Source organism: Medicago sativa, chromosome 6, assembly GCF_051527215.1.
Source record: "Medicago sativa cultivar Bolivia chromosome 6, Bolivia_mono, whole genome shotgun sequence".
Taxonomy (NCBI): Eukaryota; Viridiplantae; Streptophyta; class Magnoliopsida; order Fabales; family Fabaceae; genus Medicago; species Medicago sativa.
This window is the reverse complement of record NC_140754.1, coordinates 5,944,370-5,971,663: the sequence shown is the minus strand read 5'-3', so window position 1 is coordinate 5,971,663 and position 27,294 is coordinate 5,944,370. Positions and strand designations below refer to the sequence as shown.

General features: G+C 33.5%; 2 protein-coding genes and 2 long non-coding RNA genes across 4 annotated transcripts; 2 read left to right on the top strand and 2 right to left on the bottom strand.

Annotated features, from left to right (window-relative positions):
* Positions 1-2,876: 2,876 nt before the first annotated feature.
* LOC146912346 (uncharacterized) lies at positions 2,877-4,240 on the bottom strand. Its single transcript, XR_015014891.1, has 3 exons — positions 3,909-4,240; positions 3,772-3,820; positions 2,877-3,405 (listed from the first exon to the last, which is right to left on the bottom strand). It is a non-coding gene; the product is annotated as an uncharacterized LOC146912346 (long non-coding RNA).
* A 7,530-nt stretch (positions 4,241-11,770) lies between these two features.
* LOC146912345 (UPF0481 protein At3g47200-like) lies at positions 11,771-15,014 on the top strand. The gene has a single exon (XM_085720433.1). It carries the CDS (start codon positions 13,416-13,418, stop codon positions 14,667-14,669), a length of 1,254 nt encoding a protein of 417 aa, XP_085576559.1. The 5' UTR covers positions 11,771-13,415; the 3' UTR covers positions 14,670-15,014.
* A 4,860-nt stretch (positions 15,015-19,874) lies between these two features.
* On the top strand, positions 19,875-21,532 carry LOC146912344 (UPF0481 protein At3g47200-like). Its single transcript, XM_085720430.1, has one exon. It carries the CDS (start codon positions 19,969-19,971, stop codon positions 21,226-21,228), a length of 1,260 nt encoding a protein of 419 aa, XP_085576556.1. The 5' UTR covers positions 19,875-19,968; the 3' UTR covers positions 21,229-21,532.
* Positions 21,533-23,296: 1,764 nt separating this feature from the next.
* Positions 23,297-24,457, bottom strand: LOC146912343 (uncharacterized). The gene is made up of 2 exons (XR_015015678.1): positions 23,672-24,457; positions 23,297-23,520 (listed from the first exon to the last, which is right to left on the bottom strand). It is a non-coding gene; the product is annotated as an uncharacterized LOC146912343 (long non-coding RNA).
* Between the last annotated feature and the right edge of the window lie 2,837 nt (positions 24,458-27,294).

Here is a 27,294-nt window from a genome sequence, read left to right as displayed (position 1 = left end):
CTTGAGTAAATGGTAAATTGATTGCTGGGTCACATCAATAAAGTGTTGAAGGGCTTATCTTTGGATGCAACCCATACTAACTCCAACCTTGAATCGATTTTGGAACAACAATCACTTAAAGATTTTAAGAGTTTCCACGACAAGTTGATTTAGTACATAACTCATTTTTGATCTTGTGAACTTACGACAAGTGTCTTCAACCTCACAACCAAAAAAGCACGACATTAATTATTTTTACCATATATCCCTACATTTATGTTCTCACTCTCCATTTTACTTAAAAAAGCAAACTTTTTGATCTATGGCTTGATAAAGATAAATGTGTTGTCGATATGATAGTGGAAGTAGAGGGTGTAAAGTTTGTTAATTGGAGATAGAGACGAAAGTTGTTTCAGTGGGAGGAGGAGATGGTGGATGTCTGTAGTGGTTTGGTTTTGGGGGTTGCTAGAGTGGAGGGAGAGAAAGATTGTTTGGAAGTAGGGGGATGGAGCCTACAATCTATTAAGTGCAGTAGACTTGGAAGAAGTAGAGTTGGCCTAAGATGTGTGGAATCCATTAATTCCCTCTATATTGTCGGTGTTAGTTTGGCGGCTTTTCCTTAATAAGCTTCATTTTAAGGATAATCTTAGCAAAAGAGGCGTTTATTTGAACTCCGTGTTCTTTGTTTGGGTGGGCGCGGTATGATTGAAACAATAAATCATAGCTTTTTTAGCTGTCCTATTTTATCGGTTGTTTGGAGCGAGACCGTGAATTGGCTTGGTATCCCTGTTGCTTTTGTGGAAGATGGGTATGCTCCTCTTACGTTTTTTTAAAGGGCTTGTGTCTGGTAACAGAAATATTATAGAGAGCCTCGGTGTAATTTGGTACTCAAACGTCTCTACAGTTTGGAAGGATAGAAACGATATGACTTTCAATCAAGTCGGATTTAATTGGGAAAAGGTGGTGGAGGAGGCAAAGATTTTATCATGGAGTATTCTTACATCGAGGACTAAAGGGTTTAATTACTCTTTAACCGAGTGGCTGTTGATAGTGCAGTCTTCAGTTTAGGTGCTGGGTATTAGTGTTCAGGTGCCGGGTGGTTCCTTTGTCATATCATTATTGGGCTTCAGTTTTTTATCTGTCAGTGCAATCTTCTGATCTTGTGCAGGGTCTGGTGTGTCCGTTTCTGTGCGATTTGTGCATCGGGATCTGTTTTTGTTTGTTAAGACATCGGGGTCTGGTTCCGTTATGGTGCAGCATTTATTTTTCTTCTTCTGTGAGTGGTTGCTATTGTTTGTGTGGTGCTGGCCAGGTTTATCATTTTATTCTCAATAGTTTAGGCTTGATCATCACAACAGAAGTGGATTTTGGCATTGTTTAGCATCTTTCTAGCTGTGTAATTTCGTTATCCATAGAATTTTTGTTTGTCCTGAAATGCTTAGTCTGATTTATAGTTTGATTTTGAACAATGTGTAATTAAATCACAGAAGTTGAATAGTTGATGCCAAGCTAGTCGGGTAGATTCCTTTGAAACTATTGTAGACTTTAGAACTTATATGTGAAAGTGATTAAGTAGGGATAATCATCAACAATGATGCTAGTAGAACTGTAACGAGCGTAAATCACCTCATTTGGAGTGACATTATTTGAATAAAAATTCCTGGTACCTGAATAAATACTCTGATAGTTCATTTTTGTAACAAAATAGATCTTTAAACATTTCGTACTAATGTCGACTTGTTCAAATTCTGCTACACTAGCCCTATAGCGTTGTTATAGAAGCGATTTGACAAAACTAGACTAAGCATGTTACATATATCATATATAGCTTTTCACAACCCAGTTGAGGAGAATGGAAAATAAATCATATGTTGAATTCCATAGTATTCCAAATTATCAAATCACAGAATCCATATTACCATAGTCAGTAGCGGTTGGTTTTTTCGGTAGGTTTGGTTCTGCTCTGCAGAATATTGGTTATCTGGTTGTTGTCGGGGCATGCTCAGTCTTAGTCAGCTGATGAGGGGTGTTGAGTTGCTGCAATTTTTATTTGGTCATTTTTGCAGGGTTTGTGTTGTTCTGTTGAGACCGTTTAATTTTGCAGTGGTTTTTCTGTCTCATTAGCGAGGCTGGCTGGAGTGTGTTGTTATCATCTCAAGCTTGGTTGAGCGTTTCCTGGTTTCTCTTGGTTGCACTTTTAGCTTTCAGTAGCATTGGAAAGTGGACGACGTATCCGGATTGGTGTACTTTGCTTAATATGTTTTTGCAAGGTGTGTGTTGTTCTTCTGAGACCAGTTTTGCTGCGTTGTTTGTCACATTAGCGAGGCTGGTTGGAGTGTGTCGTTATCGTCTCAAGCTCGGTTGGGCGTTTCCTGGTTTCGCTCGTCTGTGTTTGTCTCTGCTTCCCTTTTTTATCCAGAAGTCTGAAGCCATTAGTTGGATTGGTAGCATCATCTTGATTTTTAATTTTATTTATCTACCTGATGTAATGATTTATAACAGTCTTATAATTAGTATTCTTATTGGTTTTGGGGGGATTAACTCAAAGTCTCCAAAATCACTAATTACTTTAATGGATTCAATAGTTATATGAGTTTTCCTCCTTAATTATACAGATTTAGAAACAAAATCACATCAAAATTATATAAATCTATAGCTTATAATTAAACAAGAGTCCATAAGACTTAGCTCATCTGTCAAGACTAAAGATTAAGTTCATATCCACGAAGACATGATGTAATTGTTCTTTGAGCATTAAGGTTTTCATCGGTCTTTGCAAGTCTCTAAAATCCAAGTCACCTAAGTTAATTTCGATAAATAAAAAAAGGTTAATGAGTTTTTTTAACATTCATAATGTTATAGTCGAAGAAAGATGACAACTCCTGTTAAAATTGGCTATAGAATCTTGCCATTAGTAAGAGAAGGTGTCATCTCTCCTGCGATTGAAGTCCCTGAACATATCTTCTACTTTTACACCTTTTTCTGCATATATGCATATTATGTTCCTTTGCTCAAACAAGTTAAGGCCATATTTATAAGGGAGATGGATCATCTTGTCTCTTGTGTTTACAATTTGGCTTGAGTCTAGTTTTTTTTGAAGAAGTTGACTTGAGTCTAGTTAATTAGGCTGGGCAGGGCTAGGTACTACATGGTGATGCATTTATGATACGCCGAACTCTATTTCTGCTTGAAAAGTGAAACTTCATTTATATTATATTTCCAACACTCTCCATCAACCTCAACATTAACAACAATACAAAATGCAATTGTCATGATGCGAGTAAACCAAAGTTGTAAAATTCCTTCAGCCCCTAGGTAGTTCAAAAAAACATGTTTCAGATCCTCAAAGTTGTAAAATTCCTTCAGCATATTCAATCCTTCTATCAGGAGCGGAAACAATAGTCCTTATTGCATTGTGAGAATTGCCTGAGTGATCAAGGATATTCCAAATATTTGAATCGATTTTAGCATAATCCTTGATTGAATAAATGTTGTTAGCATGAGAGAATATGCATAAAATTACTAATCGAAGAAACAGTTATAATAAACAAAATCATACTCTAAGTCCGGTTGGTAGAGAGATCATCAGTAACATATAAATTGTTAAAACTTTGAACATGGAATCATCTTCAGTCAAAGAAATTCTATATTTTTTTTTGACAAAATATATAAAATCATTTCTAAAAGGTTGTGATAATGAATTTAATATATCCTCTTCTGAATGTGACAAATTAAGAAATACACTTAATTTCAAAAATGACCCCAAAAAATGAAAATGAAAAATAAACTTACCTGAACTTATATTGCCTCCAACACCACCACTCCAATCTATGAATATACCCTTTTAAATTAACAGTTATGTACTAATCAGTAAAAATAATAATAATAAAAAAAACTATATATTATATAACAATATTTGACTTTTGAACCTGAGAGCGTGCTCTTTTAGGTCTTGTTCCAATTGTGTAAGCTTTAATCTACTTGACTCAAGTTGCTGCACATAAGCCTGTAGAAAAATTAAATTCAATGTGTAAGTTTCATATTTTCATTTTTTACATTCTATTTTCTACAACTTTTGTGTATCTATATGTATATGTATAGGACACAGAAGCAATTTAGCCTTATTGCAACTGATACACTTTATATATGTAAATGTACTAATAGAATTTAGTTTTGTGATCTTAAAACATACCCTTATGATAGCAAAATACAATGACATATGCATCATTACCTTATAATTATTTAGTTTATGATACCAATGGTAAGGTGAGAGACAGAGATATATTACCAAATCCTCAGAGAGAAAGAGATATTTAAATAAAATATAATAAACATGGTGGCATGGCTTCATAATATAATTTTTTAGTGCAACAAAATTTGGAGTAAAGAACAAATTTTTAATTTAGATAAATTTCCCTACTTTACGATTACCTTCAAGAAATAACAACTACATTTTCAACTCTTCCTCTCAAAAAAATATATGCATCAAGTAGAATTAGTGCATTTATTTATTTTTCCAAAAGGTACATACTCTTTAGTAATTTAGTTTCAAAAGAACCTGTTGTTTTTGGATTTTCAAACTGTTGTATTTGAATTTCCAAATTTTATTATCTACCGAAGTTGTTACTAGGTTGAGTCACGACCAGGTCGCTCTCTTTAAGACGTTTCGTGGCACTACCCAAAATTGTGCAAGGTAGACTATCAACCACGCCGCCTCCAGGATAAAACAAGCCCAGCTACAACTGTTCGATTAACTACTGCACTGTAGAAAATCGTTCGAGAATTACACCTTTAAATATGGTACTAAGACCACTCTTTAATACTGAAACCACTTTAATATGGTATTATTACCATTCTATTATGGTGCTAAGACCACTCAAATATGGTGTTTCCACCATTCTAACTTTTAAGTTCTCCAAACTTTCAATATGGTACTACGACCACTCAAATATGGTGATACCACCATTTCTCCTCAAATAGAAAAATATTTAAATAATTTATATACTGTTAAGATCATTCATAATTCCGACGGGACATTATTATTACGAAAGGGACTATGATCTTAATAGTACTCTTTATTCCGAAGGGACATATATTATCGAAAGGGACTATGAACTTAAGACCATTCATAATTCCGAAGGGACATTAAACCGAAAAGGGACTATGGTCTTAAGAACACTCTTAAAAATATGGTTCAATCGATTGATCGAAGCCACTCGATACGGTACGTAACCGCTCTATTTGAAACCAAAAGGGACAGAAAGGAGTAGAAGCAGAAGAAACTTGTTAACACAAGTCGGAGGGAGAAGAGAAGAAAAGAATTCCCGACAACTCAATGAAATTCTTTTCGGTGTGTGGAATGCACTATGTGAGTTCTCTATTTATAGGGAAAACTCACAACTAATAAGTGAGAAACTTTGGGAACAAGTAATATGAGAAACTTTGGGAACAAGTAACATATTACTTTGTGATTAAGTAATTCACATATTAGATCTAGTACAAAAATATCTTAATTGAGTACCAAAATATATTAAATTTAGTACAAAAATATATTATATTATGTACCAAAATATTTTAGCAAAACTTGGGGACTAAGAAAGCACTTTCTAATAATGATTAAATTAATTATTTAATTTATCATTTCCAAATAATAAAATATATATCAATATATATTTTTTCTCTAGTGCTTATGTACCCCCATTAATTAGAGGTACACCCCCACTATATAAACACTACTAATGTGTGTGTTCCATCCGATGTGGGACTTCCACTTTTTTCAATTCACACAACACTAGTTCTACCCAACATGGGAATTTATGTTTAGTCTTTTTACTCAATTTCCACACATGTTCCAACAATCCCCCACTTGAATTTAAAAAATGGTTTCATAAATAACGTCAAAGACGTCTCCATAAGATTTGCTAGTAAACAAAGGTGTCGCCTACAACTTGAACCTTTGCATAGCGAGTAAAATTCTGATTAACAAGAGTTTCTTACAGCATTGAACTCTATCTCAGACATAGAACCCACACACAAACCTTTTCATAAGGTGTATTCTAAAAGCCCGTGCGTTTATGGCCTTGCACGTGTATCCTGGTTTTAACGAACGCTCTAGGTATTCTGCCCCGAATCCCATAGGAACCGGCCCTTAGTTCCACATTCGTATAGGTGAGTCTATCAGGAGTACTCCTGTAGCTATGTACTCCACTCCAAATAGAGTATAGATCTCATTAAGAGTTTCTATTATCTCATCCTTCTATCGCTGCAGGAATCATGCTTTCTTACTTTTATCATAGCATGTTCTATCACTTGTGACTCGTTATTACCCATTGAACCTATTTCTTGGGATCTCCAGTCATGTAGGTCGGGTTACCATCACTTGTGACCTTTGGGCATTAGTCCCATCCTATTGGATGTGTTTAGGACTTTCTTTCTAGTAATTCCTTTCGTCAAAGGATTGACTAATTCTTTATCAGTACGTACATGATCTACTTTAACCGTTCCTTTTGAGAGTAGCTAGCTCTCTATTTCTCTATGTGTTCGTGCCTTAATAATCGTCTCTTACCATTGTGGTAACGATTCTCAATTTTGTAATAGCTGCAGACTATCACAATGATTTAACACTTCTGGAAACGGTTTTATCCACTAAGGGATCTCAATTAGCAAGCATCTTGTCAACTTGCTTCTCAACTAGTTTTCTCTAGTGTTCTCATCTCAGATTAATTTCATAGTGGACTGAGTCAATATCATTTGTTTTAACAAACAACTCCTCTAGTGATGCTCAATATACAAACACTAGTAGCTAAATAATCATCTGAAAGATGTTCTATTTTATATCTTGTACCATTTAAGTACAATAGGTTACTCCTAGTGAAGTAATCCTAGAGTCATAGTCTTCTCAAGGCACCTCATGACTCTTTCTATAGCATGGCAATGCTTCTCATCCGTCTACTAGTAAACTTGCACAAGAGTTTCACGACATTAGCAATGTCGGGTCTAATACATTCAGTGGCTTACCTAAGGACTGCCAATGATGCTCGCATATTCTGTTTGTTTAACTCCATCTCAAGTGTTCTTACACTTTGATCATAATATATGATTGCAAGTTTACGGTGAAATAATAATATTTCCTTAAGAACTTCTCAACTTTGTGAGATTTATCAAAAAAATTCTTTTTTCTGATCTAGTAATCCTGAAACCAAGAATTACTTCAATTTTGTCTAGGTCTTTCTTATCAATGTTGTTGATAAACAATGATTTCACATAATTCATAACATGAATCTCTAAATCAAATATGAGCAAGTCGTCTTTATAGAGACTTATGATCGTGCAAATATTATTTGTCACTTTCATTCACTTTATACTCATTCGATAGCATTAGAATGTCAAATTTTTCATGTCATTCCTTAAGAGTTTATTTTAGACCTCACAAAGAATTATCTAACTTACAGACTTTGTTTTCTTGACCATGAATCGCAAAACGTTTAGGTTGTTTCATATAGATTTGTTCTTCTAATTCACCACAAAAAAGGCAACTTTCACATCCATTTGGAGTACTATCGAGTTATGAACGGCGGCTAAAGGGACTAGTACTTTCATGGATAGCATTTTCGTGACTGGTGAATGAATGTCGAAGAAGTCTATATTTTTCTCTTTGTCTAAAACCTTTGACTACAAGGAGAGCCTTGTATTTATCAACCGTTCCATCAGGTTTTAGTTCCTTTTTCCAAAATCCAAATACAACCGATTAGTTTGCAACTATGAGGCAAGTCAACAAAGTGTCATGTTTTGTTAGACTCTAGAAAATCCATTTCATCGTTTATTGCTTCTTGCCAAAATTCAACATCCAATGAGGATATGTCTTATTTAAGGCTTAATGGATCTTCTTCCAATGTATAAACCAAGTTCATACTCTTTAGCAATTCTAGCTTTCTTACCTCCTTGAGGTTCTATAACATCTCATATGATGTTTTCATAACTATTTCTAATTACATGAATGTGATTAGATATAGTGCCCCCACTATTCTTTAATTTACAGGGGTACTTACTTCATAGAAATCAACATCTTTTTAATTCTATGATCACTTTAACATTTAGGTCCTAAAACCTATATGCTTCGTTATTTATAACATACCTAATGAATACACATTCATAGGCTCTACTAGTGAGTTTAACTCTCTTGGGGTCCTTAAGCCAAATATAGTCCGGACAATCCCAAGTTCAAAAATAAGACAAGTTGGATTGTCTTTTCTTCAAAAATTTCTTAATTGGAATTTTTGTTCTTAGACTTGGGTACTTTATAAATTTCAATTTTCGTTATAAAAATTGAACATTCAAGCATATCAATTTTATTTTCCAAAATTCACAGTCATCAATAAATATGATAAAAACATTATTTTATCATTTCTAATTTATGTGTCATCAAATTAACACATATCATAATTTATTATGTTTAGAGATTCAATTCTCTAAATTCTGATTTATATGAACTTTTGGTTCATATATCTTGACTGCAATAAATAAAATTGTCTAAATATATAACGTTGGAATTAAGTCCAAGTTACTCAAAAATTAAATTCTTGTTCATGATCAATTTTGATATGTCAAATATTAAAATCACACAACTAATAAAATAGAAGAATTTAATTTTTAATGTACCATCAAGGTGCAATCTTTTTCCACAAGAATGCATGGTACACAAGTTTCTCTTTAAGTCTGAGTCAACTCAGTCTTATTCAATAGAAATCTGAAATTCAGATTCTTTTCAATATTTAGAGCATCCAACATGTCTAGATATCCAGTATGCCATTAAATTTATGGCAATTCTTGTTATTGTTTTAAAATAACACGTAAGGGACATTAAGTTTTATATAAAAATAAAACTTTATCATTTTCCATTCTTTGTTACTATTTTTGTAACAAATGGAACTAAATTATTTTTTTCTTGTTTTTGTAACAAAAAATACGCGACGCTCGTATTATGAGCTCCAAACGTTTTTTTTCTCATGTTTTGTAACAATCAAAACTTGTTTGGTTCTGTAACTAATAATTTGTTTTGTAACAAATTATTGTTTTCATCAAATAAAATTTTATTGTTGTTGATTGAAACAACAATCACTTCATCGTTTCAGTCGAAAGATGTAAATCTATAGCTTGATTTATCCTTAATCTTAACCTCAATAAGTAACTTCTCCGGTAGACATAGCATATCGAAACGTCTTAAAATTGTTGTTTTTGGATTTTCAAACTGTTGTATTTGAATTTCCAAATTTTATTATCTACCGAAGTTGTTACTAGGTTGAGTCACGACCAGGTCGCTCTCTTTAAGACGTTTCGTGGCACTACCCAAAATTGTGCAAGGTAGACTATCAACCACGCCGCCTCCAGGATAAAACAAGCCCAGCTACAACTGTTCGATTAACTACTGCACTGTAGAAAATCGTTCGAGAATTACACCTTTAAATATGGTACTAAGACCACTCTTTAATACTGAAACCACTTTAATATGGTATTATTATCATTCTATTATGGTGCTAAGACCACTCAAATATGGTGTTTCCACCATTCTAACTTTTAAGTTCTCCAAACTTTCAATATGGTACTACGACCACTCAAATATGGTGATACCACCATTTCTCCTCAAATAGAAAAATATTTAAATAATTTATATACTGTTAAGATCATTCATAATTCCGACGGGACATTATTATTACGAAAGGGACTATGATCTTAATAGTACTCTTTATTCCGAAGGGACATATATTATCGAAAGGGACTATGAGCTTAAGACCATTCTTAATTCCGAAGGGACATTAAACCGAAAAGGGACTATGGTCTTAAGAACACTCTTAAAAATATGGTTCAATCGATTGATCGAAGCCACTCGATACGGTACGTAACCGCTCTATTTGAAACCGAAAGGGACAGAAAGGAGTAGAAGCAGAAGAAACTTGTTAACACAAGTCGGAGGGAGAAGAGAAGAAAAGAATTCCCGACAACTCAATGAAATTCTATTCGGTGTGTGGAATGCACTATGTGAGTTCTCTATTTATAGGGAAAACTCACAACTAATAAGTGAGAAACTTTGGGAACAAGTAATATGAGAAACTTTGGGAACAAGTAACATATTACTTTGTGATTAAGTAATTCACATATTAGATCTAGTACAAAAATATCTTAATTGATTACCAAAATATATTAAATTTAGTACAAAAATATATTATATTATGTACCAAAATATTTTAGCAAAACTTGGGGACTAAGAAAGCACTTGTTATGTACCAAAATATTTTAGCAAAACTTGGGGACTAAGAAAGCACTTTCTAATAATGATTAAATTAATTATTTAATTTATCATTTCCAAATAATAAAATATATATCAATATATATTTTTTCTCTAGTGCTTATGTACCCCCATTAATTAGAGGTACACCCCCACTATATAAACACTACTAATGTGTGTGTTCCATCCGATGTGGGACTTCCACTTTTTTCAATTCACACAACACTAGTTCTACCCAACATGGGAATTTATGTTTAGTCTTTTTACTCAATTTCCACACATGTTCCAACAGAACCTGTATGCAAAAATCTTGAAGGTATTTTGAATAAAAAGAAGTCGCTTAAATTGTTCGATCGTGTAGACTATGAGTCAATTTCTTACAAAGTGAATCCACCTCTTATCTTGAAATGTGATTTTATTTAATCATGATTACACTAAGTTTCTACATCGACCTAATGACATTACATTTGCTTTAACGTCAAGAAAACTGAATACTCCATCATAGAAAATGAACCCTGAATACTTATGTATTTTTCTCTTAATTTTGACTGTAGTTTCCGTCGTCCTCAATGTGGTTGATAATCTTCATGTGCCCCCTGCTTGAAGAAGCTTTACTTATGTATGCTTATCTATCTTATCCTATTGTCATGTGACAGTAGTTACTCCTCTCTTTATGAAACTCGATTTTGATTAAATCTGAGGTTCTTGCTAAACTCAGCAAGGCTCCTCAAATTGTTGAGGTCATGTGGTTCTATTTGCAGAGAGTTTAGAGCTGATAACTCGGGTTGTTTTGCTTTAAACTAATCTTCATTATATGTTATATCTTCAAAATTAAATAATAAATGCATGGACTTAAGAAATATTTATCCCACAAATTAAATAATAAATGCATGAACTCATTCTATGTGTCCCACAATTTTTCCGATAAAGATTAGTCATTGATAAGTGATAGACGTTTGGCAAGTGTACCAAATACTATCGAAGGACTGATTTTAATCTCAATAATTCAATCACGTTGTAAAATAGGATGTATAAAAGTTCTTTTGATTTGCCACTAGACAGTTGATTGGTTTGATTGCATAAAAGTAACGACAGAAAATAAAGTTGGTTTTTAAGAATAAGAGAGAGATGAGTTTAGGTCTTTCGATTCATCGATGTTCCCCTAATTGGTATACTGCACCTATTCTTATGAATGATTCTCTAGTTCCACGATAGTTAACAAAATATCCCTAATCAATCCCTTGAGTTAGGACCCTCTTCTAGGATCACAACCCCTAATTCCTTAGGTGGTCTAATAATCTTTGAAGGTTTAAGCACGTTAACCTAATATCACTAATAAAGGATTATCCATTCCTAGACTAACCATGTTTATTAGAACAATTCAATTAGGTCTAAGTCGAAAGCTAGAGTCAGTAGTCATTCGTTCTCACTAAATCATGTTTGTATTTGATTAGAATATAAATGCATTAAGAACAATTGAATTGAATAAAAACTAAATTGTCATTCACAATAAATAGAGTTTCATATCAACATGTTTCAATTAGGGTTACAAAGAATCATCTTAAACCTAACCTCTAATGGATTTAGCTACTCATAATGGTGTTTACAAATAACATAATCATTAGAGGAATCAATACATATATGAACTGGTAAGTGAAAAAATCGCCCTCCTAACCGTCTTGTAGTCTCAAAATCGCACTTTGCTCTCTCCAAATCGTCAATCACCAAAAACGTGAATGAATTCCTGATGTCCAAAGTCTCCTAATATATGCTCTCTTCTATCCCACACTTGTGCTGGGTAGACTTTTTATTCTCAGGCCCACTTTTATTGTTTTCTTCAAATGCTATTCTTTACACCTTTTTATTGGCTCACCACACTATTCATGTGTGACACACATTTTATTCTTTTGTTTGGTCATGTGGCTACTAACTTTAGCAATAATAAACCTTATTCTCAGGCCCGCTTCTATTGTTTTCTTCAAATGCTATTCTTTACACTTTTTTATTGGCTCACCACACTATTCATGTGTGACACACATATTTTATTCTTTTGTTTGGTCATGTGGCTACTATCTTTAGCAATAATGAACCTGTAATCTCAATCTTTTGCTATTTGACTCAATAAATTAAAATTGACAAATTTTTTCAAAATGACTTTAAATTAAACATTAAACTAATAAAAATGGAATTAAAACTTAATTAAAAAGACTCTAAAAATAGTGAATGACTGACTGTCATCAATAAGCGGCGGTGGAAGCTTCGTACAAATATATAGTAAAAAAAATATAGTTAATATGTTGTGGTAAACATCACAAATTTTCTCTTTCTCACTAGTGACTTTTTTTTTGTGGTATTCGGGGTTCGAACCCCGGCCCTTACATATATTATGCATTGTTCTTACCAATTGCGCTAAGCTCACCAAAACTTTCTCTCTGGTGACTATATACATATGATAATTGGTCAAATTAATTGGTCAAAGTCATCAAATAATTGTACTAGCACGTGTCAACACCTTGTGGCCGAAAACCGTGCCCTTTTCACATGTCATCGTGTGAAAATAAGAAGGAAAATGTTACATAGACACCATTTATTCCCATACACCCTTGTACACCCCATGCACTAGGAAGAGAGAAGAGGAGATGAAAGAGAAAGTGTGTTTGTGTGGCTTCACGTGGCCACGTGTCAGATTTTTGTGTGGATGTCAAGAGGTGTATTGCCACCTAAGATTGTCTATGTATCATAACTCAAATAAGAAATATGAAAATCATTTTGAAATCAAACCATACTCCCTCAATCCCAAATTGTATGACGTTTCACACGTATTAAGAAATATAATTAATTTTGTTTGGAAAATAAATAGATATTACGAGTTGTTTTACAAAATTGTCTTTAATAAATGGTATGAGAAAGATAAATTAAAGAATTGAAATAAGAGAGAGTAATAAATAGTTAAAGATATATAATAGAAAAATTAACATTAATGTTTGATTAGTATTGTAAAACGATATGTAATTTGGAACAATTTTTTTTTTCTTCTAAAGTGAAGTACAATTTGGGACGGGAGGTATGATATAAGAAGGATAAGAGGGAGTGTCAAAAGACTTGAAACATAATACCAACGACCAAGCTTTTCATCTTCTTTCTAACTCTCAATATGTCATCCTCCCGCTTGGTGGATGATATCAAAGCGAAGCTCGACAGAGCAGAGCCACCTTCAACCGTTGACTGTTGCATCTACAAGGTCCCTTCTGTTATTCGCAAACACAATGAAGACGCATACACTCCCAATGTCGTTTCCATTGGCCCCTTTCACCACGGTCACCCCCACCTCCAAAACATGGAAAGTCAGAAACTCATTCACTTCAAAGCTTTTCTCCTACGAACCGACACAAGTTTAAACACCTTCGTCAGCTACATAGATTCTATCTTACCTCGTTTCAAACGCTGTTATTCTGAAACCTTACCATTTTCTAATGATGAACTTGTTCAGTTAATCTTAATCGATTCCTGTTTTATAATTAAACTTTTTTGTACAGACCCTTATGATGATAAACCTTGGTTAGATAATGGTATAAGATACGATTTATTGCTACTTGAAAATCAGCTTCCCTTTTTCGTTATTGAACAAATTTACAATCTTTCATTGAGTTTTACGAATGCTAGTGTTCCTAACACCACGATCCCTTCTTTTCTTAAGCACACTATTAAATATTTTAATTATTTCAATAAATCACAATTGGGTTTTGATAATAATGATATTAGTATAATGCACTTCACTGATTTGATTAGGATATTTCATTTGCAACATCCTATTGAAAGACGGCCGAGTAGAGACGTGTTCGACGAACGGAAGTTAAGACTACCCAATGCAACTGAATTGTTAGAAGCTGGAGTTAGGTTTCAAGTAAACACTGAAAGTAAGTGTTTACTTGACTTGAGGTTTTCGGGAGGAGTTCTTGAAATTCCTCAATTAACAGTTCAAGATGGGACTGAAATTTTGTTTCGGAATCTGGTTGCTTTGGAGCAGTGTCATTACCCTAAGGAGTCATATATTACTGATTATGTTGTTGTTTTGGATTACCTTATAAATACTGGTACGGATGCGGATATACTTGTTCAGAGCGAAATACTGGAAAATATGCTTGCAGACAGTGATTCTGTGGCTAACTTATTTAATGGTCTTTGGAAAAATGTTACACAATCTACTATAAGTTCTCATTTCTCTGTTCTTTCCAAAGACTTAATTGCTTTTTGTAGGAATCCATGGCATAAGTTGAAGGCCACTCTCATGCGTGATTATTGCAAAACTCCTTGGCAAACTGCTGCTTCCGTTGCTGGAATCTTACTACTTGTTCTCACTTTACTTCAATCAGTATGTTCTGTCTTGCAAGTCGTACAAGCCTCCTAGTGATTTCTTTCATTGTTTGAGTTCATAATTACGTTGTTTGTTTCAATGGTCTCATTATTTTGTGTGTTGTATTAGATCTAAATTGTAATTTCATATAAATAGGTGTTCTGATAAATAAAAGAGCAATTTGATCATGTTGTATTGTTTTTGAACAAAATTGGTATGATAATGTTGTTGGCAAAATCTAGGGGTGCAGGTAGAAACACCAAACTAATGTCGTGTCTCGCCTGTGTTTGGTTCCACGGTGATAACAATTGTTTTTCAATGAATTGATTTAGGTGAAAATGAGTTTAATGTAACGTGATTTATGTTTTAACACCTTAATTGAAAAGTGTTTTTTCATTATTCAAGTTGTTTGGATAATTTAGATCAAAATTACTTTTGAGTGTGAATTAACAAAAATTAGTTTAAATGATTGAAAAAGAAGAGGAACATCGATAAAATAAGAGAGAGCAACACTTGAATAAATGGTAAATTGATTACTGGGTCACATCAATAAAATGTTGAAGGGCTTTTCTTTGGATGCAACCCATACTAACTCCAACCTTGAATCGATTTTGGAACAACAATCACTTAAAATTATTAAGAGTTTCCACGACAAGTTGATTTAGTACATAACTCACGTTTTATCTTGTGAACTTACGACAAGTGTCTTCAACCTCACAACCAAAAAAGCATGACATTAATTATTTTTACCATATATCCCTACATTTATGCTCTCACTCTCCATTTTACTTAAAAAAGCAAACTTTTTGATCTATGGCTTGATAAAGATAAATGTGTTGTCGATATGATAGTGGAAGTAGAGGGTGTAAAGTTTGTTAATTGGAGATAGAGACGAAAGTTGTTTCAATGGGAGGAGGAGATGGTGGATGTCTGTAGTGGTTTGGTTTTGGGGGTTGCTAGAGTGGAGGGAGAGAAAGATTGTTTGGAAGTAGGGGGATGGAGCCTACAATCTATTAAGTGCAGTAGACTTGGAAGAAGTAGAGTTGGCCTAAGATGTGTGGAATCCATTAATTCCCTCTATATTGTCGGTGTTAGTTTGGCGGCTTTTCCTTAATAAGCTTCATTCTAAGGATAATCTTAGCAAAAGAGGCGTTTATTTGAACTCCGTGTTCTTTGTTTGGGTGGGCGCGGTATGATTGAAACAATAAATCATAGCTTTTTTAGCTGTCCTATTTTATCGGTTGTTTGGAACGAGACCGTGAATTGGCTTGGTATCCCGGTTGCTTTTGTGGAAGATGGGTATGCTCCTCTTACGTTTTTTTAAAGGGCTTGTGTCTGGTAACAGAAATATTATAGAGAGCCTCGGTTTAATTTGGTACTCAAACGTCTCTACAGTTTGGAAGGATAGAAACGATATGACTTTCAATCAAGTCGGATTTAATTGGGAAAAGGTGGTGGAGGAGGCAAAGATTTTATCATGGAGTATTCTTACATCGAGGACTAAAGGGTTTAATTACTCTTTAACCGAGTGGCTGTTGATAGTGCAGTCTTCAGTTTAGGTGCTGGGTATTAGTGTTCAGGTGCCGGGTGGTTCCTTTGTCATATCATTATTGGGCTTCAGTTTTTTATCTGTCAGTGCAATCTTCTGATCTTGTGCAGGGTCTGGTGTGTCCGTTTCTGTGCGATTTGTGCATCGGGATCTGTTTTTGTTTGTTAAGACATCGGGGTCTGGTTCCGTTATGGTGCAGCATTTATTTTTCTTCTTCTGTGAGTGGTTGCTATTGTTTGTGTGGTGCTGGCCAGGTTTATCATTTTATTCTCAATAGTTTAGGCTTGATCATCACAACAGAAGTGGATTTTGGCATTGTTTAGCATCTTTCTAGCTGTGTAATTTCGTTATCCATAGAATTTTTGTTTGTCCTGAAATGCTTAGTCTGATTTATAGTTTGATTTTGAACAATGTGTAATTAAATTACAGAAGTTGAATAGTTGATGCCAAGCTAGTTGGGTAAATTCCTTTGAAACTATTTTAGGCTTTAGAACTTATATGTTAAAATGATCAAGTATGGATAATCATCAACAATGATGCAAGTCGAACAGTAACGAACGTAAATCACCTCATATTGGAGTGACATTATTTGAATAAAAATCCCTAGTACATGATTAAATACTCTGATAGTTCATTTTTGTAACAAAATAGGTCTTTAAACATTTCACACTAATGTCGAATTGTTCAAATTCCGCGACACTAGCACTATAGCGCCGTTATAGCATCTATTTGACAACACTAGACTAAACATATTACATATACCATGTATAACTTTTCACAACTCAGTTTAGCAGAATTGAAAATAAATCATATGTTGAGTTTATTTCTCAACTGTCTAATTTTTTCGGTAGTTTGGAGCAAGACTCTGAACCGTGATTGATTTGTGTACTGCAAATATAAATTTGATTTCAAATGCACTTTTGTGTTTCCCTCTCAAAGACAAGTAAGTTTGTTTAGTTGGGATAGAATACAATTTATATTCTAATGTGCAAATAAACCAAATTATTGTGTACTTTTGATTACATGACATCATATTGGTTAACTGAGGTCATCTAGTTGCATAATGAGTGAGTTGGCCGTCAATGAGGATAGGTCATTAAGGAGTTTTCACATCATAATGTTTTCTTATATTAAGGAGACTAGATCTCATACTCTCTCCCCAGTGGCGGAGCAGCGTATAAGTGAGGGGATGCAGCTGCATCCCCTGGGCTTTTAAATTTTGCACATGATGGCACTGTTTTAATGCTACTTGAACCTCATGAGATTTTAACATTGCACCACCTGACCCAAAGATTTTGCACCAATAAGTAATAACCCAAGTTTCCCTCACCCTATAAATGACACTAGTCTCACTTTCATGTTAGCACAATAGTTTTTGGCTCAACTAGAGATAATTGACTTGCCTTTCGATATACTCTATTTGGTTTTTTGTATTACATTTGTTTTCTTTTATTTTCTTATCCTCGGTAATATTTTCTTATTAATAATTGTAATAATTGAATTCCTTCCAAAGTAAAATGAAATGAAGTGGTTGGAAATCGAACACAAATCCTAAAAGCCATTTAAGAAGCTTTTACTACTAAACCAAGTATGTCGCAGTGTTTAGTTCTTGCAAATATATATATATATATATATTACTTAATATTTTATATTCTTTCAAAGCTTAATACTCCCACCATCCTAAATTTTAACAAGAAAAAGTTCACTTTCTTTGTCCCAAATTATAAATAAAAGAGTGAAGAAATCGCCCTCATAACCATCTTGTAGTATCAAAATCGCACTTTACTCTCTCTAAGCCGTCAATCACCAAAAACGTGAATAAATTCCTGATGTCCAAAGTGACTCCTTATATATGCTCTCTTCTATCCCACCCTTGTGCTGTGTAGACTTTTTATTCTCAGGCCCACTTCTATTGTTTTCTTCAAATGCTATTCTTTACACCTTTTTATTGGCTCACCACACTATTCATGTGTGACACACATATTTTATTCTTTTGTTTGGTCATGTGGCTACTAACTTTAGCAATAATGAACCTTATTCTCAGGCCTGCTTCTATTGTTTTCTTCAAATGCTATTCTTTACACCTTTTTATTGGCTCACCACACTATTCATGTGTGACACACATATTTTATTCTTTTGTTTGGTCATGTGGCTACTAACTTTAGCAATAATAAACCTGTAATCTCAATCTTTTCCTATTTGACTCAATAAACTAAAATTGACAAATTTATTCAAAATGACTTTAAATTAAACATTAAACTAATAAAAATGGAATTAAAACTTAATGAAAAAGACTCTAAAAATAGTGAATGACTGACTGTCATCAATAAGCGGTGGTGGAATCTTCGTACAAATATATAGTAAAAAAAATATAGTTAATATGTTGCGATAAACATCACAAATTTTCTCTTTCTCACTAGTGACTTTTTTTTGTGGTATCCAGGGTTCGAACCCCGAACCTTACATATATTATGCATTGTTCTTACCAATTGCGCTAAGCTCACGAAAAATTTCTCTCTGGTCACTATATACATATGATAATTGGTCAAAGTCATCAAATAATTGTACAGCACGTGTGAACACCTTATGGCCGCAAACCGTGCCCTTTTCACATGTCATCGTGTGAAAAATAAGAAGGAAAATGGTACACAGACACCATTTATTTCCATACACCCTTGTACACCCCATGCACTAGGAAGAGAGAAGAGGATATGGAAGAGAAAGTGTGTTTGTGTGGGTCCACGTGGCCACGTGTCTGATTTTTGTGTGGATGTCAAGAGGTGTATTGCCACATAAGATTGTCTATGTATCATAACTCAAATAAGAAATATGAAAATCATTTTGAAATCAAACCATACTCCCTCCATCCCAAATTGTATGACGTTTTAGGTATTTCACACGTATTAAGAAATATAATTAATTTTGTGTGGGAAATAAATAGATATTACGAGTTGTTTTACAAAATTGTCTTTAATAAATGGTATGAGAAAGTTAAATTAAAGAATTTAAATAAGAGAGAGTAATAAATAGTTAAAGTTATAGGCTTAATTGCAGTTTTAACCCCCTAACTTTCCCAAAGTTGTGATTTTGGCTCCCAAAGAAAAAAAACTACAAAACCGCCCCCAAGTTTTGCAACCGTAGTAGTTTTTGCCCCCAAGGCAATTTTTTTTTTTAAAAATGACACGTGGCACCTCACTTAGGGTGCCACATCAGTGTAGACCGAGTTAAAAAACAATGCAATCATTAATCATTTGTAACTATTTGAATATTTTTACGAATATACTTTATAAAAAAAATTGGAATAATGATATCATAAAGACAAATATTAAATAAGTGTTAAAGATTTAGATATTTAAATACTTATTTTAAGATATTAGTGAACTAATAAGATGATATAAGTTACTACTTTATAATCTAAGTAAATCAAGAGAGAAAGAAGTAGGATGATATATTTTGATTTCTCAATAATGGTGTATTTTTACATGAACCAAAGTGTGATATTTATACTACTAAATTTACCACTATTACATGTGTGAAATTATTTGTTTCACTATTCTAATTTGACATTTACCTAGGTAATAGGTAATTATCACTTACTATTGTAAGTTGACAATTTGGATAGATATTTCAACTATAATAATTATGTCTATATTTCAACTATAATAATTATGTCTATATAATTTATTATAACAATAAGAAATATAAAAATCATTTTGAAAATCTTCATATAATAAGGACACGAGGGAGTGCCAAAAGACTTGAAACATAAGACCAAGCTTTTCATTTTCTTGCTGACTCTCAAAGATGTCATCCTCCGGCTTGGTGGATGATATCAGTGTGATGCTCAACACAGCAGAGCCACCTTCAACCGGTCACTGTTGCATCTACAAGGTCCCTTCTGTTATTCGCAGACACGACAAAGACGCATACACCCCCAAGGTCGTTTCCATTGGCCCCTTTCACCACGGTCAACCCCAACTCCAAAACATGGAAAGTCAGAAACTCATTCACTTCAACGCTTTTCTCCAACAAACCAACACAAGTTTAAACACCTTCGTCAGCTACATAGATTCTATCTTACCAAATTTCAAACGATGTTATTCTGAAACCTTACCATTTTCTCATGATGAACTTGTTAAGTTAATCTTAATCGATTCCGTTTTTATAATTGATCTTTTTATTAAATGCGCTTGTGGTCGGTGGCCCTTTAAACCTTGGTTAGATGTCAGTATATTTTATGATTTATTGTTACTTGAAAATCAGCTTCCCTTTTTCGTTATTGAAAAAATTTACAGTCTTTCTTTTTCTTTGAGTCCTAACACCACGATCCCTCCTTTTCTTGAACTCACTATTGGTTATTTTGATTATTACAATAAATCAAATTTGTCTTTTGATAATGTTGATATTACTAGTATATGGCACTTCACTGATCTGATTAGGATATTTCATTTGCAACATCCTATTCAAAGTCGGCCGAGTAGAGACGAGATCGACGAACAGATAATAAATCTGCCGAGTGCAACTGAGTTGTTAGAAGCTGGAGTTAAGTTTAAAGTGAACACTAAAAGTAAGTGTTTACTTGACTTGAGGTTCTCAAAATCGGGAGGAGTTCTTGAAATTCCTCAATTAACAGTTGAGGATGGGACCGAAATTTTGTTTCGGAATATGGTTGCTTTGGAGCAGTGTCATTACCCTTATGAGTCATATATTACTGATTATCGTTTTGTTATGGATTACCTTATAAATACTGGTACGGATGTGGATATACTTGTTCGGAGTAATATACTGCAAAATTTGCTTGAAGACAGTGATTCTGTGGCTATCTTGATTAATGGTCTTGGAAAAAATATTACAAATTCTAATGTCAGTTCTCATTTCTCTATTCTTTGCAAAGACTTAAATGCTTTTTGTAATAATCCTTGGAATAAGTTGAAGGCTACTCTCAGGCGTGATTATGGCAAAACTCCATGGCAAACTGCTGCTTCCTTTGCTGGAATCTTACTACTTGTTCTCACTATAATTCAAACAGTTTGTTCTGTCTTGCAAGTTGTACAAACCTCCTAGCTTGATTTCTTTTATTGTTGAGTTCATAATTATTGTTATCATTATTATCAATGTACGTTGTTTATTTCAATGGTTTCATTATTTTGTGTATTGTATTAGATCGAAATTCTATTAGATGTTCTGCCAAATAAAAGAGCAACTTGCTCATGTTGTATTGTTGTTGAACAAAATGGGTCTGATAGTGTGGTTGGCAAAATCTAGGGGTGCAGGTAGAAACTCCTAACTAATGTCACGTCTCATGTGTGTTTGGTTATAAAAATTGTTTTTGAATGAATTGATTTTGTAGAATTGATTTAGGTGAAAAGTGAGTTTAAGTTAAGGTGATTTATGTTTTGATATCTTGATTGAAAAGTGATTTTTCATAATTCAAGTGGTTTGGATAATTTAGATCAAAATTACTTTTGAGTGCGAATTTACCAAAACTGGTTTGAATGATTAAAAAAGAAGAGGCACGTTAATAAAATAAGAGAGTGCTTGAGTAAATGGTAAATTGATTACCATGTCACATCAATAAAATGTTGAGGCCAGGTTTATCATTTTATTCTCAATAGTTTAGGCTTGATCATCCAATAGTAGTGGATTTTGGGATTGTTTCGTATCTTTCTAGCTGTGTTTTTTGGTTATCCATAGCGTGTTTTGAGGCTCAGAAAAATTCAAAAGGTCCATGGTGATTCTAGTATGATTGCAGGGGCTGTTTCAACTAGTCTGTCAATCTCTGGTGTACTGTTTCGGCGGTTTTTCAGTTTCTTAGGTTTGTGTATTGGAGCTGTTCTATTGCGTTTTTCTTAGTATCAGTTGGTTGATCGGGTACCTTTGAGGTTTGGGGTGGTTTGAATCTCTGATTAATGTTGTGATCCTAGCTTGTGTGATCACTCAATTTTTTGTGATTTCGAACTTTATAATAATCTATACCTTGTGCTTGGTTTAGTGTATTTTAATAAATTCATCATCATTCTAATTTTTGTTTGTCTGATTTATAGTTTGATTTTGAACAATGTGTAATTAAATCAAAGAAGTTGAATAGTTGGTGCCAAGCTAGTTGGGTAAATTCCTTTGAAACTATTTTAGGCTTTAGAACTTATATGTGAAAGTGATTAAGTAGGGATAATCATCAACAATGATGCAAGTAGAACAGTAAAGAGCGTAAATCACCTCATATTGGAGTGACATTAAAATCAGACGAGGGCGTTGTGCTGCTGCAATTTTTATTTGCAAGGTGTGTGTTCTGCTGACACCGTTTAGTTTTGCTGCGTTTTTTCTGTCTCATTAGCGAGGCTGGTTAGAGTGTGTTGTTATCGTCTCATGCTTGGTTCGGCGTTTTCTGGTTTCGCTAGGCTGCTCTTTTATCTCTGTGCTTATAAGTAGTGATCTTTTTGGTTTTGGGGGATCAATGAATTAGTGTTTTTGGTATCCTTGTTTTGATCAGGTTTTAGAAAGTTAGACTTGTCTAGTTTGTGTAATTGGTGGCTGTATCTTGTGCTTGGTTTTTTCTAATCATTGCACATCTTGTGCTTGGTTAGTGCTTTTAATAAATTTTGCCTTTTAAAAGAAAAAAAAATCATATGCTGAATTCTATAGTGTTCCAAATTATCAAATCACAAAAATTATATTACATTGTCCCTTTAAAAAAGTGTTAAATGAATGCTATAACATCACTGCAACTTTTAAATAGTCTAGATGTAATAGTGTCAATAGCAACACCTAAAATAGTGAAACTAATCATTTACAAGGGATTCAATAGTTGAGTTTTCCTACTTAGTTATCCACATTTAGAAACAAAATCTCATCAAAATTATATAAATTTATAGTTTATAAAGCATTAAACAAGATTACTATAGTATAGATCAATATAATCTATAAGACTTAGCTCATCTGTTAATGTCGATATTGTTAGATTAGACACTTTCATTCGGGTTCGAACTCAAAATACCGTAGTTATGTGAGATTGGGTATGTCGATATTGTTAGATTAGACACTTTCATTTGGGTTCGAACTCAAAATACCGTAGTTATGTGAGATTGGGTATCAGATGGTGTTTGCCACTTCGTCTACTGGCAAGAAAATAATATTGATCAACAAATAACCATCACTCTTGGTATAGGAATAAGCTTGTTCAGTTATACATTTATACCCCAAATAACGGGGAAAGAAAATGGGGAGATAATCTTAACAAAAATTTAGCCTATATCCCAAGAAATATACAAAGAAAAAACCCCCCAAAGAGTTGTATTTATTTTGTTTTGGACAGAAATAGACTTGTATTTCATGAAGTTTATACGTCTTCAGCTCGTTCTAAAAAAAATGGATTTCACACAATCAGTTTTTATATTCAATAACCCTTGTTAAATAATAATTGTAGAAATCAAAACATTTATCTATCCAACTGTAAAATAGATCAGCCACTACTCTAATACGAAAATAATTATGCATATCATTCTCATACCTGTCGCAGCAGCTTCAAATAGATCATATATTAATTCTCTTTCACAAAAAATATAGAAAAAGAGTGATTGTGCACCAATATCTGCCATAAAAGGTCCCAGCATAGCAGATGGGAAATGTACTTGCCACAAACAAAACAACAAATGAATTAAGCTGATGTCTCGCCTAAAGTCTACATGTAAAGAAAAAATAGAAGTAAGTAAAATGTTAGAGGTTCTAGCGGTTTGTTTTGTATTCTCCAGATTTCAAAGTCAACCTTATCTATGTTTCTATATTATATCAATCGTTATATTGCACAGTTTAGCTTTCACTTACATATGTGTTGTAAACCTTGTAGAAATCCATCAATAAACCTAGTTTTCAGTTGGCGAGTTTGATAATGGTTCTTGCGGGGATTCAAACCCAAACCCCCTACTCTGCATTCAAGCAAAATCAACCACTGAGTACTAGTTAACAATTTTGACAATTCCTTCAAACAACTTAATATATATTTCATAAAACTTTGGTACCCCCAAGAAAATAACTCATGATCCACTATTGGGTTTACTGTTCTTGATGTACTTGGGTATATGCACCAGATCTGTGTTGTGTATCACGGTGGCGATAATTCTTGTTTGCGGTAGCTTTTTTTGTTTTTGTTTGTGACTACTGCTTTGTGGAACTCCGTTGCCGCTACGTCGCCGGTCGTGTGTATTTGCTCGCCGATTGTGTTTCGTGTCTTTATTGTTCTGTTTGTTTTTGTGCTTTTATTGTTCTGTTTGTTCAGATGTTGTTTGTTTGTGTTTGTTTTGTGGATCTCTGACAACGGTTTGTTTTTGTGTTTGAATGATAAAGACTTGTACTCATTTTGCAGCGGCTGCATGTTTGTGACTCAAAAACCCGAAAGGGTCTAGTTCTGTTAACCCGAAAGGGTCTAGTTTTCAGTCGGCGGTTTTTCAGTTTTAGATTTGTGTATTGGAGCTGTTCTATTGTGTTTTTCTTAGTATCAGTTGGTTGATCGGGTACCTTTGAGGTTTGGGGTGGTTTGAATCTCTGATTAATGTTGTGATCCTAGCTTGTGTGATCACTCAATTTTTTGTAATTTCGAACTTTATAATAATCTATACCTTGTACACCTTGTGTTTGGTTTAGTGTATTTTAATAAATTCATTATCGATCTAATTTTTGTTTGTCTTGAAATGCTTAGTCTGATTTATAGTTTGATTTTGAACAATATATTTAATTCAATCACAGAAGTTGAATAGTTGATGCATAGCTAGTTGGGTAATTTCCTTTGAAACTATTTTAGGCTTTAGAACTTATGTGTGAAAGTGATTAAGTAGGGATAATCATCAACACTGGAGTGACATTATTTGAATAAAAATCCATAGTACATGATTAAGTACTCTAATAGTTTATTTTTGTAACAAAATTGGTCTTCAAACATTTCGTACTAACGTCGACTTGTTCAAATTCTGCTACACTAGCACTATAGCGTCGTTATAGAAGCTATTTGACAACACTAGACCAAGCATATTACATATATCATATATAACTTTTCACAACCCAGTTGAGGAGAATGGAAAATAAATCATATGTTGAATTCCGTAGTATTCTAAATTATCAATTCACGGAAACCATATTACCATAGTCAGTAGCAGTTGGTTTTTTCAATAGGTTTGGTTCTGCTCTGCGGCGTATTGGTTATCTGGTTATCGTTGGGGCGTGCTCAGTCTTAGTCAGCTGATGAGGGGTGTTGTGATGCAATTTTTATTTGGTTGTTTTTGCAAGGTGTGTGTTCTGCTGAGACCGTTTCGTTTTGCAGAGGTTTTTCTGTCTCATTAGCGAGGCTGGTTGGAGTGTGTCGTTATCGTCTCAAGCTTGGTTGGGCGTTTCCTGGTTTCGCTTGGCTTTGTTTATCTCTGCTTCCCTTTGGTATTATCTCTGATTTTTAATTTTACTTATCTACCTGATGTAATGATCTATTGGTTTTTGGGGGGATTAATGTAGTAGTGTTCTTTTTAATATTTTATAGCACAATTAAATTACTTGAAGGTCTCCAAAATCACTATTTGCAAAACGTAACATGCTGATTTTAATACATTACTACCAAATCTCTATAATTTTGCACCTTCAAAATCACTAAGAATTCTTTATGCAAAGGTCAGGTTTAGCATGTTGTTATGGGTGACAAAAGTTGTTAAGTTTAAGAATTCTTTACATGTAACTATAGAAGAGCTTGTTAGAGAGTTTGCAATAATTTGAGCTAAGGATTGTGAGCAATACAGTTGTTAGGAAAGAACAACACATTCTCCAAAATCAAGACTAAAGATTAAGTTCATATCCACGAAGACATGATGTAATTGTTCTTTGAGCATTAAAGTTTTCATCGGTCTTTGCAAGCCTCTGAAATCCAAATCACGTAAGTTATTTTCGATAAATAAAAAAAGGTTAATGAGTTTTTTTAACATTCATAATGTTTTTTTTTGGGTTAAATATGTTTTTAATCCCTATAAATATGTCATCTTTTCGTTTTTGTCTCCCTAAAAAATTTCTTCAACTTTAGTCCTCCAAAAAATTTTCATCTTCACTTTTGGTCTCTCTTTTAAAATAAACTCATATGTAGAATTTATATTTTTGAATAAAATTTTGCAGAAAAATTTATAATATAATAAGGATCTCTCCAGAAAAAAATTAGAATTTTTTACCAAAACATGAATTAAATATATTTTTTTTTTACTTTTGGCGGTAAAAAATTCATATTTAATTTATGTTTTGTTTAAAAATTCTAATTTTTTTTGGAGTGATTTTTACAATATTCTATACATTTCTGCACAATTTCATTAACAAATACAAAAATTTACTTTAAAATAGGGACCAAAAGCAGTGATTGAAAATTTTATGGGGACTAAAAGTTGAAGAAATTTTTTAGAAGGACTAAAACGAAAAGTTGTATATTTATAGGGAACAAAAACATATTTAACTTTTTTTTACCAATTTAGCATTCATAATATTGATATCGTTACTTAATCGCTATAAAAAATAAGTCAATAATCTTAAACCATTGTCATGACTTAATTATCGTAATTCCTCAATTTGATCTATGATCTCTATAAAAAGGTCAACTTTCATACTCGAACTAATAACTTTTTGGCTCATGAAAACAAAAGGAATTTAAAAACCTCTAATATTGACCCAATAAGTAGTAATGTACTTACCGCAAACAAAACAATAGATGAATTAAGGTGTAGTGTTAGTTGGGTTAGGATCTGTTACGTTACGATTCGATGAAAAAATCACACCAATAACAAACTTGATGTGTGGAGCAAGGGATAATCAGGCAACCAAAACAAAGTGTATGGAACAATTATAAACACAAGCCTAAAGTAGAAAACAGCGAGAGAGAAAAGAAGAGAGATCACAAAAGAATTTGTTGACCCAGTTCGGTCCAAATTGACCTAGTCTGGGGGAGAGAGCAGCCTTCCGTTTCACTATATGATGAGTAACGTTACAAAAGAGATGTCAATGAGTTACAAGAATAAGTCTCCTGCCTAGTTCTACCCAAAGCCCCAATCTCTTCCCGTAACCAAGAGACTCAATCCTAATAATGTTTTCCAAGGTGAATCAACCCTCAAACCCTAGTGT